Source organism: Mustelus asterias, unplaced genomic scaffold (assembly GCF_964213995.1).
Source record: "Mustelus asterias unplaced genomic scaffold, sMusAst1.hap1.1 HAP1_SCAFFOLD_2342, whole genome shotgun sequence".
Lineage (NCBI taxonomy): Eukaryota > Metazoa > Chordata > Chondrichthyes > Carcharhiniformes > Triakidae > Mustelus > Mustelus asterias.
In genome coordinates, this window is record NW_027592287.1 from 1 (window position 1) to 17,800 (window position 17,800).

General features: G+C 54.3%; 1 protein-coding gene across 1 annotated transcript in view; it reads left to right on the forward strand.

Annotated features, from left to right (window-relative positions):
* Window positions 1-1,472: 1,472 nt before the first annotated feature.
* Window positions 1,473-17,800, forward strand: part of LOC144489599 (tolloid-like protein 2) — a gene marked incomplete at its 5' end in the record, with an annotated part of 28,401 nt that continues 12,073 nt past the window's right edge. The window contains 4 exons of the mRNA XM_078207462.1: window positions 1,473-1,633; window positions 5,057-5,237; window positions 12,211-12,336; window positions 14,253-14,380. Of these exons, the coding sequence (XP_078063588.1) occupies window positions 1,473-1,633; window positions 5,057-5,237; window positions 12,211-12,336; window positions 14,253-14,380 (596 nt within the window). The remainder of the gene's footprint in view (window positions 1,634-5,056; window positions 5,238-12,210; window positions 12,337-14,252; window positions 14,381-17,800) is intronic.

The following is a 17,800-nucleotide window of genomic DNA, read 5'->3' on the forward strand; positions in this document are numbered from 1 at the left end:
TGTCCCACTCAGTGGATTCTGGCTTCCTCATTGGGCAGAATATCACAAAAGGATCAAATGAGTTATTTTTCTCAGAGATGGATGTGGGAGTTTAACCCGGTGAGGAGGTTTGTCTATATCGGAGTGGGAGTGAGTGTTTAAATCTGATTGCTCCTATCAGCAGATGTGTATTTACAGATGTGCGTTTGGGTGTGTCCGTGTGTACAAGGTACCACATGGCAGGTTGTTGCATAAGGTTAAATCTCACGGGATCCAGGGCGAGGTATCTAAATGGATACAAAATTGGCTTCTTAACAGAAGCCAGAGGGTGGTTGTAGAGGGTTGTTTTTCAAACTGGAGGCCTGTGACCAGCGGAGTGCCTCAGGGATCAGCGCTGGGCCCAGTTATTTGTCATTTATATTAATTATTTGGATGAGAATATAGGAGGCACGGTTAGTAAGTTTGCAGATGACACCAAGATTGGTGGCATAGTGGACAGTGAAGAAGGTTATCTTAGATTGCAACGGGATCTTGATCGATTGGGCCAGTGAGCTGACGAATGGCAGATGGAATTTAATTCAGACAAATGTGAGGTGATGCATTTTGGTAGATTGAACCAGGGCAGGACTTACTCAGTTAATGGTAGGGCGTTGGGGAGAATTACAGAACAAAGAGATCTAGGGGTACAGGTTCATAACTCCTTGAAAGTGGAGTCACAGGTGGACAGAGTGGTGAAGAAGGCATTCAGCATGCTTGGTTTCATTGGTCAGAAACCAGGAGTTGGGACGTCTTGTTGAAGTTGTACAAGACATTGGTAAGGCCACACTTGGAATACTGTGTACAGTTCTGGTCACCCTATTATAGAAAGAATATTATTAAACTAGAAAGAGTGCAGAAGAGATTCACTAGGATGCTACTGGGACTTGATGGTTTGAGTTATAAGGAGAGGCTGGATAGACTGGGATTTTTTTCTCTGGAGCATAGGTGGCTGAGGGGTGATCTTATAGAGGTCTATAAAATAATGAGGGGCACAGATCAGCTAGATAGTCAATATCTTTTCCCAAAGGTAGGGGAGTCTAAAACTAGAGGGCATAGGTTTAAGGTGAGAGGGGAGAGATACAAAAGTGTCCAGGGGGCAATTTTTTCACACAGAGGGTGGTGAGTGTCTGGAAGAAGCTGCCAGAGGTAGTAGTAGAGGCTGGTACAATTTTGTCTTTTAAAAGGCGTTTAGACAGTTACATGGGTACGATGGGTATAGAGGGATATGGGCCAAATGTGCGCAATTGGGATTAGCTTAGGGGTTTAAAATTAAGGGCGGCATGGACTAGTTGGGCCGAAGGGCCTGTTTCCATGCTGTAAACCTCTATGACTCTATATCAATGTGATGTTTAAATGCAGTGCGCGGGGTGCAGGTTGTGGCGCGCCGGGTGTGAGGCCCAGTGGTCTCTCTCTCTCTCTGTTCCCGCTCTGATCTACTTTGCGTTCTCTCACAGCTGCGTGTGGGGGGTATGTGACCAAACTGAACGGCACCCTGAGCAGCCCGGGCTGGCCCACCCAGTACCCCACCAACAAGAACTGTGTCTGGCAACTCGTCGCCCCGGCCCAGTATCGAATCTCACTGCAGTTTGAGGCCTTCGAGCTGGAGGGAAATGATGTGAGTAACAATTAGTCACACACACACCCTCACACACACCCTCACACACACCCCCCCCCACACACAGACCCCCCCACACACACAGACCCCCCCCCCACCTACACACACACACTCTCATACACACACACACACACACACAGACCCCCACACACACACAGACCCCCCCACACACACAGACCCCCCCCACCTACACACACACACTCTCATACACACACACACACACACACACAGACCCCCCCACACACACAGACCCCCCCCACCTACACACACACACTCTCATACACACACACACACACACTCTCACACACACACACACAGACCCCCACACACACACAGACCCCCACACACACACCGAGCCCCCCCCACACACACACACTCTCACCCACCTAGAATATTAGAATACCTACCGTGCAGAAGGAGGCCATTTGGCCCATCATAACCCCATGTATTTACCCTGCTAGTCCCCCTGACACTTAGGGGCAATTTACCATGACAAATCCATCTAACCTGCACATCTTTGGACTGTGGGAGGAAACCGGAGCACCCGGAGAAAACCCACACAGACATGGGGAGAACGTGCAAACTCCACACAGACAGTGACCCAAGCTGGGAATTGAACAAGGGTCCCTGGCGCTGTGAGGAAGCAGTGCTAACCACTGTGCTACCATGCCGCCCAGATGGAGAGGAGAGAGTCAGACAGTCACCATCACTAACCCCCATTTAACTAACTGACAGCAGAAACAAGAGGTGATCTCGGTGAACAGTGATCACTGGGGTGGCACAGTGGCACAGTGGGTTAGCGCTGCTGCCTCACAGTGCCAGTGACCCGGGTTCAATTCCTGGCTTGGGTCACTGTCTGTGTGGAGTTTGCACACTCTCCCCATGTCTGCGTGGGTTTCCTCCGGGTGCTCCGGTTTCCTCCCACAGCCTAAAGATGTGCTGGTTAGGTGCATTGGCTCGAACAGGTGCCGGAGTGTGGCGACTAGAGGATTTTCACAGTAACTTCATTGCAGTGTTAATGTAAGCCTACTTATGACACTAATAAATAAACATTAAAGTGAATTGGGGTTTTCTGCACTCAATAAAACCTATCGCTTCAGTGAACGGAGGAATGGGACATATCTGAGTATCCCGGGATTTGAGCCAGTTTGTGCTGAATCCAGAATTCAAAAGAGAAAATGCTGGAATAACTCAGCAGGAGAGAAAAGAGCTGACGTTTCGAGTCCAGATGATGCATTGAACTCACCTGAGGGAAGTTGGCCGAAAGGGTCATCTGGACACGAAACGTCAGCTCTTTTCTCTCCTGTTGAGTTTTTCCAGCATTTTCTCTTTCGGTTTCAGATTCCAGCATCTGCAGTAATTTGCTTTTATCCAGTTATTATATGTGCTGAATCCAGATTGGCTGAGAGTCGGGGTGCAGTGTGTGGATAGTGAGGGTGGAGTGGGGGTGCAGTGTATGGATACTGAGGGAGGAGTGGGGGTGCAGTGTGGAAACTGAGGGAGGGGTCGAGGTGCAGTGTGTGGATACTGAGGGAGGACTGAGGGAGGAGTGGGGGTGCAGTGTGTGGATACTGAGGGAGGAGTGGGGGTGCAGTGTGGAAACTGAGGGAGGGGTCGAGGTGCAGTGTGTGGATACTGAGGGAGGACTGAGGGAGGAGTGGGGGTGCAGTGTGTGGATACTGAGGGAGGAGTGGGGGTGCAGTGTGGATACTGAGGGAGGGGTCGAGGTGCAGTGTGTGGATACTGAGGGAGGACTGAGGGAGGAGTGGGGGTGCAGTGTGTGGATACTGAGGGAGGAGTGGGGGTGCAGTGTGGATACTGAGGGAGGGGTCGAGGTGCAGTGTGTGGATACTGAGGGAGGACTGAGGGAGGAGTGGGGGTGCAGTGTGTGGATACTGAGGGAGGAGTGGGGGTGCAGTGTGGATACTGAGGGAGGGGTCGAGGTGCAGTGTGTGGATACTGAGGGAGGACTGAGGGAGGAGTGGGGGTGCAGTGTGTGGATACTGAGGGAGGAGTGGGGGTGCAGTGTGGATACTGAGGGAGGGGTCGAGGTGCAGTGTGTGGATACTGAGGGAGGACTGAGGGAGGAGTGGGGGTGCAGTGTGTGGATACAGAGGGAGGAGTGGGGGTGCAGTGTAGATACTGAGGGAGGGGTCGAGGTGCAGTGTGTGGATACTGAGGGAGGACTGAGGGAGGAGTGGGGGTGCAGTGTGTGGATACAGAGGGAGGAGTGGGGGTGCAGTGTGGATACTGAGGGAGGGGTCGAGGTGCAGTGTGTGGATACTGAGGGAGGACTGAGGGAGGAGTGGGGGTGCAGTGTGTGGATACTGAGGGAGGAGTGGGGGTGCAGTGTGTGGATACTGAGGGAGGAGTGGAGGTGCAGTGTGTGGATACTGAGGGAGGAGTGGAGGTGTATGGTGTGGATACTGAGGGAGGGGTCGAGGTGCACTGTGTGGATACTGAGGGAGGAGTGAGGGTGCAGTGTGTGGATACTGAGGGAGGTGTGAGGGTGTATGGTGTGGATACTGAGGGAGGGGTCGAGGTGCAGTGTGTGGATACTGAGGGAGGAGTGGGGGTGCAGTGTGTGGATACTGAGGGAGGTGTGAGGGTGTATTGTGTGGATACTGAGGGAGGAGTGGGGATGCAGTGTGGATACTGAGGGAGGAGTGGGGGTGCAGTGCGTGGATACTGAGGGAGGAGTGGGGGTGCAGTGTGGATACTGAGGGAGGAGTGGGGGTGCAGTGTGTGGATACTGAGGGAAGAGTCGGGGTGTATGGTTTGGATACTGAGGGAGGGGTCGAGGTGCAGTGTGTGGATACTGAGGGAGGAGTGGGGGTGCAGTGTGTGGATACTGAGGGAGGAGTGGGGGTGCAGTGTGTGGATACTGAGGGAAGAGTCGGGGTGTATGGTTTGGATACTGAGGGAGGGGTCGAGGTGCAGTGTGGGGATACTGAGGGAGGAGTGGGGGTGCAGTGTGGATACTGAGGGAGGGGTCGAGGTGCAGTGTGGATACTGAGGGAGGGGTCGAGGTGCAGTGTGTGGATACTGAGGGAGGCGTCGAGGTGCAGTGTGGATACTGAGGGAGGAGTGGGGGTGCAGTGTGGATACTGAGGGAGGAGTGGGGGTGCAGTGTGTGGATACTGAGGGAGGGGTCGAGGTGCAGTGTGTGGATACTGAGGGAGGCGTCGAGGTGCAGTGTGGATACTGAGGGAGGAGTGGGGGTGCAGTGTGGATACTGAGGGAGGAGTGGGGGTGCAGTGTGTGGATACTGAGGGAGGAGTGGAGGTGCAGTGTGTGGATACTGAGGGAGGCGTCGAGGTGCAGTGTGGATACTGAGGGAGGAGTGGGGGTGCAGTGTGGATACTGAGGGAGGAGTGGGGGTGCAGTGTGTGGATACTGAGGGCAGAGTGTTTGATTTTTCAGGTCTGTAAATATGATTATGTGGAGGTTCACAGCGGCCTTTCCTTAGAATCCAAACTCCACGGCAGATTCTGCGGATCGGAGAAACCGGACATCATCACCTCACAATTCAACAACATGAGGATCGAGTTTAAATCTGACAACACCGTGAGCAAGAAAGGATTCAAAGGCCAATTCTTCTCCGGTAAGCCCATCGCCGCAGCAACGGGTTTGACCGAGCAGGGGGCACCAACCCCAGGGTGGAGCAGGCAGTAGCACAAAGCCCCAGAGAGACACAAAGTAAACCACTTGTGGTGAAGGAGCTCACTTAACAATCCATTGCCCATCTCTGAGGGGACACTGGGCACCTCAACACCAATGAAGACACAAATATTGTTCGACATATGCGCTCGCGGGTAAAAATATAGGCGTCCAGGATCTGCCTGAAACCTCTGGGGCCTTATTCCTGAAATTGGGCTGCCGGGAATGTGCCCACGTCTCCATGCCAACCACTCAATGGTCTTTCCAGGGACCAGTTGCAGGCTCTCTCTCTCTCTCTCTCTCAGAGCAGCCCATTGGAACACCGCCAGCCCCCATTGCTGCTACCACGGCAATTCCTGCCCATTATCCTCTCCCACTGATCCCCCACCTGGACAAACCCAGGGCCACAAGGCCCCAGCGCTCACACCCAGCTGCCAGCGGGTTTTCCTGTGGTGCACAGTTACATTCTCAGCCCGGCATCAATCGGAAATGAGGCCCAGTGGTGAAGCTTTTACCCTTTTCCTATTCAGTTTTGGGATGTGGGTGTCGCTGGCTGGGCCAGTATTTATTGCCCATCCCTAATTGCCCTTTGAGAAGGTGGCGGTGAGCTGCCATCTTAAATCGCTGCAATCCCTGAGGTGTAGGTACACCTACTGTGCTGTTAGAGAGGGAGTTCCAGGATTTTGACCCAATGACAGTGAAGGAACAGCCGATATATTTCCACGTCAGGATGGTGAGTGGCTTGGAGGGGAACTTGCAGGTGGTGGTGTTCCCAGGTATCTGCTGCCCTTGTCCTTCCAGATGGAAGTGGTCGTGGGTTTGGAAGGTGCTGTGTAAGGAATCTTGTAGATGGTACACACGGCTGCCACTGTGCGTTAGTGGTGGAGGGAGTGAATTCTTGTAGAAGAGGTGGCAATCACGTGGGCTGCTTTGTCCTGGATAATAGAATTCATCAGAGATCATAGAATCATAGTAACCCTACAGTGCATAAGGAGGCCATTCGGCCCATCAAGTCTGCAACAATTCTCCAAAAGAGCATCTTACCCAGGCCCACCTCCCCACCCAATCCCTGTAACTCCGCGCATTTACCACGGCCAATCCACCTAACCAGAACATCTTTGGAGAGTGTGGGAGGAAACTCAAGCACCCGGAGGAAACCCACGCAGACACGGAGAGAACGTGCAAACTCCACGCAGACAGTGACCCAAGGCCGGAATCGAACCCAGGTCCCTGGCACTGAGACAGCAGTGCTAACCACTGTGCCAAGCTTCTTAGAAATCATAGAAACCCTACAGCATAGAAAGAGGCCATTCGGCCCATCGAGTCTGCACCGACCACAAACCCACCCAGGCCCTACCCCCATATCCCTACATATTTACCCATTAATCCCTCTAACCTACGCATCTCAGGACACTAAGGGGCAAATTTAGCATGGCCAATCAACCTAACCCGCACATGTTTGGACTGTGGGAAGAAACCGGAGCACCCGGAGGAAACCCACGCAGACACGAGGAGAATGTGCAAACTCCACACAGACAGTGACCCAAGCCGGGAATCGAACCCAGGTCCCTGGAGCTGTGAAGCAGCAGTGCTAACCACTGTGCTACCGTGCCGCCCATGAGTGTTGTTAGAGCGGCATTCATCCAAGCAAGAGTAGAGTGTTCTGAAGCACAGTGGGAGTTTATGAAGGAATGATTGAAGTGCTGTGAGATTGTGCTGTTTAATCTGAACATGGTGATGGCGTCAGAGTGAGGGGCAGTGACTGTGTCAGAGTGAGGGGCAGTGACTGTGTCAGAGTGAGGGGCAGTGACTGTGTCAGAGTGAGGGGCAGTGACTGTGTCAGAGTGAGGGGCAGTGACTGTGTCAGAGTGAGGGGCAGTGACTGTGTCAGAGTGAGGGGCAGTGACTGTGTCAGAGTGAGGGGCAGTGACTGTGTCAGAGTGAGGGGCAGTGACTGTGTCAGAGTGAGGGGCAGTGACTGTGTCAGAGTGAGGGGCAGTGACTGTGTCAGAGTGAGGGGCAGTGACTGTGTCAGAGTGAGGGGCAGTGACTGTGTCAGAGTGAGGGGCAGTGACTGTGTCAGAGTGAGGGGCAGTGACTGTGTCAGAGTGAGGGGCAGTGACTGTGTCAGAGTGAGGGGCAGTGACTGTGTCAGAGTGAGGGGCAGTGACTGTGTCAGAGTGAGGGGCAGTGACTGTGTCAGAGTGAGGGGCAGTGACTGTGTCAGAGTGAGGGGCAGTGACTGTGTCAGAGTGAGGGGCAGTGACTGTGTCAGAGTGAGGGGCAGTGACTGTGTCAGAGTGAGGGGCAGTGACTGTGTCAGAGTGAGGGGCAGTGACTGTGTCAGAGTGAGGGGCAGTGACTGTGTCAGAGTGAGGGGCAGTGACTGTGTCAGAGTGAGGGGCAGTGACTGTGTCAGAGTGAGGGGCAGTGACTGTGTCAGAGTGAGGGGCAGTGACTGTGTCAGAGTGAGGGGCAGTGACTGTGTCAGAGTGAGGGGCAGTGACTGTGTCAGAGTGAGGGGCAGTGACTGTGTCAGAGTGAGGGGCAGTGACTGTGTCAGCGTGAGGGGCAGTGACTGTGTCAGAGTGAGGGGCAGTGACTGTGTCAGAGTGAGGGGCAGTGACTGTGTCAGAGTGAGGGGCAGTGACTGTGTCAGAGTGAGGGGCAGTGACTGTGTCAGAGTGAGGGGCAGTGACTGTGTCAGAGTGAGGGGCAGTGACTGTGTCAGAGTGAGGGGCAGTGACTGTGTCAGAGTGAGGGGCAGTGACTGTGTCAGAGTGAGGGGCAGTGACTGTGTCAGAGTGAGGGGCAGTGACTGTGTCAGAGTGAGGGGCAGTGACTGTGTCAGAGTGAGGGGCAGTGACTGTGTCAGAGTGAGGGGCAGTGACTGTGTCAGAGTGAGGGGCAGTGACTGTGTCAGAGTGAGGGGCAGTGACTGTGTCAGAGTGAGGGGCAGTGACTGTGTCAGAGTGAGGGGCAGTGACTGTGTCAGAGTGAGGGGCAGTGACTGTGTCAGAGTGAGGGGCAGTGACTGTGTCAGAGTGAGGGGCAGTGACTGTGTCAGAGTGAGGGGCAGTGACTGTGTCAGAGTGAGGGGCAGTGACTGTGTCAGAGTGAGGGGCAGTGACTGTGTCAGAGTGAGGGGCAGTGACTGTGTCAGAGTGAGGGGCAGTGACTGTGTCAGAGTGAGGGGCAGTGACTGTGTCAGAGTGAGGGGCAGTGACTGTGTCAGAGTGAGGGGCAGTGACTGTGTCAGAGTGAGGGGCAGTGACTGTGTCAGAGTGAGGGGCAGTGACTGTGTCAGAGTGAGGGGCAGTGACTGTGTCAGAGTGAGGGGCAGTGACTGTGTCAGAGTGAGGGGCAGTGACTGTGTCAGAGTGAGGGGCAGTGACTGTGTCAGAGTGAGGGGCAGTGACTGTGTCAGAGTGAGGGGCAGTGACTGTGTCAGAGTGAGGGGCAGTGACTGTGTCAGAGTGAGGGGCAGTGACTGTGTCAGAGTGAGGGGCAGTGACTGTGTCAGAGTGAGGGGCAGTGACTGTGTCAGAGTGAGGGGCAGTGACTGTGTCAGAGTGAGGGGCAGTGACTGTGTCAGAGTGAGGGGCAGTGACTGCTTCAGAGTGAGGGGCAGTGACTGTGTCAGAGTGAGGGGCAGTGACTGTGTCAGAGTGAGGGGCAGTGACTGTGTCAGAGTGAGGGGCAGTGACTGTGTCAGAGTGAGGGGCAGTGACTGTGTCAGAGTGAGGGGCAGTGACTGTGTCAGAGTGAGGGGCAGTGACTGTGTCAGAGTGAGGGGCAGTGACTGTGTCAGAGTGAGGGGCAGTGACTGTGTCAGAGTGAGGGGCAGTGACTGTGTCAGAGTGAGGGGCAGTGACTGTGTCAGAGTGAGGGGCAGTGACTGTGTCAGAGTGAGGGGCAGTGACTGTGTCAGAGTGAGGGGCAGTGACTGCTTCAGAGTGAGGGGCAGTGACTGTGTCAGAGTGAGGGGCAGTGACTGTGTCAGAGTGAGGGGCAGTGACTGTGTCAGAGTGAGGGGCAGTGACTGCTTCAGAGTGAGGGGCAGTGACTGCTTCAGAGTGAGGGGCAGTGACTGCGTCAGAGTGAGGGGCAGTGACTGCGTCAGAGTGAGGGGCAGTGACTGTGTCAGAGTGAGGGGCAGTGACTGTGTCAGAGTGAGGGGCAGTGACTGTGTCAGAGTGAGGGGCAGTGACTGTGTCAGAGTGAGGGGCAGTGACTGTGTCAGAGTGAGGGGCAGTGACTGTGTCAGAGTGAGGGGCAGTGACTGTGTCAGAGTGAGGGGCAGTGACTGTGTCAGAGTGAGGGGCAGTGACTGTGTCAGAGTGAGGGGCAGTGACTGTGTCAGAGTGAGGGGCAGTGACTGTGTCAGAGTGAGGGGCAGTGACTGTGTCAGAGTGAGGGGCAGTGACTGTGTCAGAGTGAGGGGCAGTGACTGTGTCAGAGTGAGGGGCAGTGACTGTGTCAGAGTGAGGGGCAGTGACTGTGTCAGAGTGAGGGGCAGTGACTGTGTCAGAGTGAGGGGCAGTGACTGTGTCAGAGTGAGGGGCAGTGACTGTGTCAGAGTGAGGGGCAGTGACTGTGTCAGAGTGAGGGGCAGTGACTGTGTCAGAGTGAGGGGCAGTGACTGTGTCAGAGTGAGGGGCAGTGACTGTGTCAGAGTGAGGGGCAGTGACTGTGTCAGAGTGAGGGGCAGTGACTGTGTCAGAGTGAGGGGCAGTGACTGTGTCAGAGTGAGGGGCAGTGACTGTGTCAGAGTGAGGGGCAGTGACTGTGTCAGAGTGAGGGGCAGTGACTGTGTCAGAGTGAGGGGCAGTGACTGTGTCAGAGTGAGGGGCAGTGACTGTGTCAGAGTGAGGGGCAGTGACTGTGTCAGAGTGAGGGGCAGTGACTGTGTCAGAGTGAGGGGCAGTGACTGTGTCAGAGTGAGGGGCAGTGACTGTGTCAGAGTGAGGGGCAGTGACTGTGTCAGAGTGAGGGGCAGTGACTGTGTCAGAGTGAGGGGCAGTGACTGTGTCAGAGTGAGGGGCAGTGACTGTGTCAGAGTGAGGGGCAGTGACTGTGTCAGAGTGAGGGGCAGTGACTGTGTCAGAGTGAGGGGCAGTGACTGTGTCAGAGTGAGGGGCAGTGACTGTGTCAGAGTGAGGGGCAGTGACTGTGTCAGAGTGAGGGGCAGTGACTGTGTCAGAGTGAGGGGCAGTGACTGTGTCAGAGTGAGGGGCAGTGACTGTGTCAGAGTGAGGGGCAGTGACTGTGTCAGAGTGAGGGGCAGTGACTGCTTCAGAGTGAGGGGCAGTGACTGTGTCAGAGTGAGGGGCAGTGACTGTGTCAGAGTGAGGGGCAGTGACTGTGTCAGAGTGAGGGGCAGTGACTGTGTCAGAGTGAGGGGCAGTGACTGTGTCAGAGTGAGGGGCAGTGACTGTGTCAGAGTGAGGGGCAGTGACTGTGTCAGAGTGAGGGGCAGTGACTGTGTCAGAGTGAGGGGCAGTGACTGTGTCAGAGTGAGGGGCAGTGACTGTGTCAGAGTGAGGGGCAGTGACTGTGTCAGAGTGAGGGGCAGTGACTGTGTCAGAGTGAGGGGCAGTGACTGTGTCAGAGTGAGGGGCAGTGACTGCTTCAGAGTGAGGGGCAGTGACTGTGTCAGAGTGAGGGGCAGTGACTGTGTCAGAGTGAGGGGCAGTGACTGTGTCAGAGTGAGGGGCAGTGACTGCTTCAGAGTGAGGGGCAGTGACTGCTTCAGAGTGAGGGGCAGTGACTGTGTCAGAGTGAGGGGCAGTGACTGTGTCAGAGTGAGGGGCAGTGACTGTGTCAGAGTGAGGGGCAGTGACTGTGTCAGAGTGAGGGGCAGTGACTGTGTCAGAGTGAGGGGCAGTGACTGTGTCAGAGTGAGGGGCAGTGACTGTGTCAGAGTGAGGGGCAGTGACTGTGTCAGAGTGAGGGGCAGTGACTGTGTCAGAGTGAGGGGCAGTGACTGTGTCAGAGTGAGGGGCAGTGACTGTGTCAGAGTGAGGGGCAGTGACTGTGTCAGAGTGAGGGGCAGTGACTGTGTCAGAGTGAGGGGCAGTGACTGTGTCAGAATGAGGGGCAGTGACTGCTTCAGAGTGAGGGGCAGTGACTGTGTCAGAGTGAGGGGCAGTGACTGTGTCAGAGTGAGGGGCAGTGACTGTGTCAGAGTGAGGGGCAGTGACTGTGTCAGAGTGAGGGGCAGTGACTGTGTCAGAGTGAGGGGCAGTGACTGTGTCAGAGTGAGGGGCAGTGACTGTGTCAGAGTGAGGGGCAGTGACTGCGTCAGAGTGAGGGGCAGTGACTGTGTCAGAGTGAGGGGCAGTGACTGTGTCAGAGTGAGGGGCAGTGACTGTGTCAGAGTGAGGGGCAGTGACTGTGTCAGAGTGAGGGGCAGTGACTGTGTCAGAGTGAGGGGCAGTGACTGTGTCAGAGTGAGGGGCAGTGACTGTGTCAGAGTGAGGGGCAGTGACTGTGTCAGAGTGAGGGGCAGTGACTGCGTCAGAGTGAGGGGCAGTGACTGTGTCAGAGTGAGGGGCAGTGACTGTGTCAGAGTGAGGGGCAGTGACTGCGTCAGAGTGAGGGGCAGTGACTGTGTCAGAGTGAGGGGCAGTGACTGTGTCAGAGTGAGGGGCAGTGACTGTGTCAGAGTGAGGGGCAGTGACTGTGTCAGAGTGAGGGGCAGTGACTGTGTCAGAGTGAGGGGCAGTGACTGCGTCAGAGTGAGGGGCAGTGACCCCTCAGCAGTAACGTCGCAGTGAGATTCCCCCGCACGATTCTAGCTGACTCACATTGGCTTGGCCTCTATATTCCTGACCGAGTGTCGCCCCCTGGGCCTCAGTCTCAGGACTGCAGATTCTGATGTTAATAACTAACAATGTACAAATGTTCATCTTCAGATAAGGACGAGTGCTCAGTGGATAATGGGAGATGCGAACACGAGTGTCTAAACACACTTGGCAGTTACGTCTGCCAGTGTCGCAATGGCTTCATGCTGCATCAAAATGGCCTGAACTGTAAAGAAGGTCAGTGCATCAGATTCTTCTCGCCCATCGAGACTCTTATCTCTCTCTCCTGAACTGTAGAAAAGGTCAGTGCGTTCGACTCTCTCATCATGAAGACAAGCGGGAAATCTGGTTTGTTGTAGGATTCTCAGCTGTAACGAGGGGCCGGATACTCCTCTCTGCCAATGCCTCTGGCCTCACAGTTCCTCTGTACAGAGTGAGGGTGCATTTCTAGAACATAATCGCATTCACATTTAATTTGATTTAATTTATTATTGTCACATAAAGTTTATTTATTAGTGTCACAAGTAGGCTAACATTTACACTGCAAAGAAGTTACTGTGGAACTCCCCTAGTCGCCACACTCCAGAGCCTGTTCGGGTAACACTGAGGGAGCATTTAGCACGGCCAATGCACTTAACCAGCACGTCTTTCAGATTTGTGGGAGGAAATTGGAGCACCCGGAGGAAACCCACGCAGACACGGGGAGAATGTGCAAATTCCTCACAGACAGTGACCCAAGCCGGGAATTGAACCGGGTCCCTGGCCCTGTGAAGCAGCAGTGCTAACCACTGTGCTACCGTGCCACCCTCTGTGCTACCGTGCCGAGTACATAGGGGAGAAGGAAAGGAGAGGGTGCAGAATGTCATGTTACAGTCATAGAGTGTAGAGAAAGATCAACTTAATGTGAGGTCGGTCCATTCAGGAGTCTGAAAGCAGCAGGGAAGAAGCTGTTCTTGAGTCGGTTGGTACGTGACCTCAGACTTTGGCCTGTTGAAAAGGCTTTAACTCCAGTCCGCACTGTTGAGCCTCCCACTTGCAAGTTCAGCGTCATCACAAACTCACTTTATTCTCTTTTACAACTCCACATACACACACCCAACAACCAGTGCCACTTGTAATATAGCCCTTTATATATCCCAGTGAGTACTATTAAATAATTAACATACAAATTAGATTGCAGTTAACCCATTCCTAACATGCACTGTGAGTGAGTGTGTGTGTGAGTGTGTGCGTGTGTGAGTGAGTGTGTGTGAGCGTATGTGTGTGCGTGAGCGTATGTGTGTGTGTGTGTGAGCGTGTGTGTGTGTGTGTGAGCGTATGTGTGTGTGTTTGTGAGCGTATGTGTGTGCGTGTGAGCGTATGCATGTGTGTGTGTGAGCGTATGTGTGTGTGTGAGTGTGAGCGTATGCATGTGTGTGTGTGAGCGTATGTGTGTGTGTGAGTGTGAGCGTATGCATGTGTGTGTGAGCGTATGTGTGTGTGTGAGTGTGAGCGTATGTGTGTGTGAGCGTATGTGTGTGTGAGCGTATGTGTGTGTGTGAGTGTGAGCGTATGCATGTGTGAGTGTGAGCGTATGTGTGTGTGTGAGCGTATGCATGTGTGAGTGTGAGCGTATGTGTGTGTGTGAGCGTATGCATGTGTGTGTGTGAGCGTATGTGTGTGTGTGAGCGTATGCATGTGTGTGTGAGCCTATGTGTGTGTGTGAGTGTGAGCGTGTGCATGTGTGTGTGTGAGCGTATGTGTGTGTGTGAGTGTGAGCGTATGTGTGTGTGAGCGTATGTGTGTGTGAGCGTATGTGTGTGTGTGTGAGTGTGAGCGTATGCATGTGTGAGTGTGAGCGTATGTGTGTGTGTGAGCGTATGCATGTGTGTGTGTGAGCCTATGTGTGTGTGAGCGTGTGAGTGAGTGTGTGTGAGCGTATGTGTGAGTGTGAGTGTATGTGTGTGTGTGAGCGTATGTGTGAGTGTGAGTGTATGTGTGTGTGTGTCGCTGACACTGCTGCAGGAGTTTGGGAGGTAGCAGAGATCGCTGAACGCACTGTGGCAGGAAACTGTCCGTCTCACCCCGCTGAGCTCAAATGTTGAAGTTCTGAATTGGATCTAGATAGCGCCTGCATGATTTTAATCCAGATCCTTGTACTGTTTCCCTTACAGCCGGCTGTGAGCACAAAATAAACAGTGTGGAGGGAGTGATCACCAGTCCAAACTGGCCCCACAAGTACCCCAGTCGCAAGGAGTGTACCTGGCTCATCTCTACCACCTCTGGACACAGAGTCAAGCTGGTAAGTGGCTTCAGTTGATGCTGAGCTGCTTTTCAACTCCAGATGTGAATTAGAAAGAATGCCTTTTTAAAATTAATTCAGGGTACATCTGTATCATTGCCCATCTCTAATTGCCCCTTGAGAAGGTGGTGCTGAGCTGTCTTCTTGAACTGCGGCAGGCCCTGAGGTGTAGGTACACCCACAGTGCTGTTAGGGAGGCAGTTCCAGGATTTTGACTCAGTGACAGTGAAGGAACGGTGATATATTTCCGAGCCGGAATGGTGAGTGACTTGGAGGGGAACCTCCAGCTGGTGCTGTTCCCAGGTATCTGCTGCCCTTGTCCTTCTAGATGGAAGTGGTCGTGGGTTTGGAAGGTGCTGTCTGAGGAGCCTTGGTGAGTCTCTGCAGTGCATCTAGTTTTGTTTAATTCGATTCAATATTTTGCATTTAAATAGCATCTTTCATAACTTCAGGGTGACCCAAAATGCTTTGCAGCCAACTAGGTTGTTCAATAGAGACACATTGGTCAGGATTTCTGCTCCCATTCTTCTGCAGTGACGGAGCGGAAGACCTCGCGAGAGGCTGAAACCGTGGTTTATGTCAGTAGGGATCCCATCAAGCTCGTTTCCCACCGCCTTCCCCCCGCCACCTTCCCCCCGCCACCTTCCCCCCGCCACCTTCCCCCCGCCACCTTCCCCCCGCCACCACCCCCCCGCCACCTTCCCCCCGCCACCACCCCCCTACCGCCTTCCCCCCGCCACCTTCCCCCCACCACCTTCCCCCCGCCACCTTCCCCCCGCCACCTTCCCCCCGCCACCTTCCCCCCGCCACCTTCCCCCCGCCACCTTCCCCCCGCCACCTTCCCCCCACCGCCTTCCCCCCACCGCCTTCCCCCCGCCACTTTCCCCCCGCCACCTTCCCCCCGCCACCTTCCCCCACCGCCTTCCCCCCACCGCCTTCCCCCCGCCACCTTCCCCCTGCCACCACCCCCCCACCGCCTTCCCCCCGCCACTTTCCCCCCGCCACCTTCCCCCCGCCACCACCCCCCCACCACCTTCCCCCCGCCACCTTCCCCCACCGCCTTCCCCCTGCCACCTTCCCCCCACCGCCTTCCCCCCGCCACCTTCCCCCCGCCGCCTTCCCCCCACCGCCTTCCCCCCGCCACCTTCCCCCCGCCACCTTCTCCCCGCCACCTTCCCCCCGCCACCTTCCCCCCGCCACCTTCCCCCCGCCGCCTTCCCCCCACCGCCTTCCCCCCCACCGCCTTCCCCCCGCCACCTTCCCCCCGCCACCTTCCCCCCACCAGTGACATGAACGGGAATCCTGGCGGTAGGGGGGTGGTGGCGGGGGGAAGGTGGCGGGGGGGTGGTGGCGGGGGGAAGGTGGTGGCGGGGGCTGAAGGGTGGATCAGTAAATTTGCTGATGACACCAAGATTGGTGGAGTAGTGGATGAGGTGGAGGGGTGTTGTAGGCTGCAAAGAGATATAGATAGGATGCAGAGCTGGGCCGAAAAATGGCAAATGGAGTTTAACCCTGATAAATGTGAGGTGATTCATTTTGGTAGGACTAATTTAAATGTGGATTACAGGGTCAAAGGTAGGGTTCTGAAGACTGTGGAGGAACAGAGAGATCTTGGGGTCCATATCCACAGATCTCTAAAGGTTGCCACTCAAGTGGATAGAGCTGTGAAGAAGGCCTATAGTGTGTTAGCTTTTATTAACAGGGGGTTGGAGTTTAAGAGCCGTGGGGTTATGCTGCAACTGTACAGGACCTTGGTGAGACCGCATTTGGAATATTGCGTGCAGTTCTGGTCACCTCACTATAAGAAGGATGTGGAAGCGCTGGAAAGAGTGCAGAGGAGATTTACCAGGATGCTGCCTGGTTTGGAGTGTCGGTCTTATGAGGAAAGGTTGAGGGAGCTGGGGCTGTTCTCTCTGGAGCGGAGGAGATTGAGGGGAGACTTAATAGAGGTTTATAAAATGATGAAGGGGATAGATCGAGTGAACGTTCAAAGACTATTTCCTCGGGTGGATGGAGCTATTACGAGGGGGCATAACTATAGGGTTCATGGTGGGAGATATAGGAAGGATATCAGAGGTAGGTTCTTCACGCAGAGAGTGGTTGGGGTGTGGAATGGACTGCCTGCAGTGATAGTGGAGTCAGACACTTCAGGAACATTTAAGCGGTTATTGGATAGGCACATGGAGCACACCAGGATGGTAGGGAGTGGGATAGCTTGATCTTGGTTTCAGATGAAGGTCGGCACAACATCGTGGGCCGAAGGGCCTGTTCTGTGCTGTACTGTTCTATGTTCTATGTTCTATATGTTCTATGAACATCAGGAACGCCGTTATGATAAATTTGAATCTAACTGTCTGTGTGGAGTTTGCACATTCTCCTCGTGTCTGCGTGGGTTTCCTCTGGTTTCCTCCCAAAGATGTGTAGGTTAGGGCATTAGCAGGGTAAATACATGGGGTTACGGGGATAGCGATTGGGTCAGATGCTCTGTCGGAGAGTCAGTGCAGACTCGATGGGTCGAATGGCCTCCTTCTGCGCTCTAGGGATTCTATGAAAATGGCGCAGGGTGCTGGATCAGGCAAAGAAAGCTGTGTGAAACAGGCCCGCTTTGCGGACATCTTTTCTCGCCGGGGGTCAGTCAGCCAGCTGGAGGGGCGGGGCCTAAGCCCGTCATTCCCACAGTTAACGAGGCAGCTTGTTTGTGGCCAATATTTCAGCCCATGCAATTGGTTAGGATTTGGGACCCCCAGAGAGTGTGGTCAACACAGATTGGATAGAAACTTTCCAAAAGGAATTCAACACAAACCTGAAGGAGAAATTGTCTTTCTGGAATAGAGTAAAGATCAGGAGGCTGGATCGAACTGGGTTGTTCTACAAAAGGGCTGACACGAACCCAATGGGCTGAATGGTCTCCTACTGCGCTGTTCTATTCGGTGAAACCTTTTTGAAATGTGGTCACCAATGTAGGCAATGGGGCAGCCAGTAAGTATGTAGCAAGATCCCATGATGTGATAATGACCCAATAATCTGCTTTAATGTTGATTTGGAGAGAGGGGGCTGGGCAGAGTAGAGAGGGAGAAACTACCCACTCGTAAAAGGATCGAGAGCGAGAGGGCACACATTTAAAGTGATTTACAAAAGAGGCAAATATGATGTGAGAAAAAAACTTTTTCACCCAGTAAGTGGTTGGGGTCTGGAATGTTCTGCCTGGAAGTGTGGCAGTAAGTCATGGCACTCGTTTGGAGAGCCAGTACAGACACGGTGGGCCGAATGGCCTCCTACTTCAACTGTAAAAATTCCTAATAAATGGTGATCAGAAATGCCCTGATTCTCAAATAATGCCACAGAATCTCTTACACGTTAATGCCATCTGAAAAACGGCACCCGTGACAGTGCGGCACTCCCCCGGTGACAGTGCGGCAC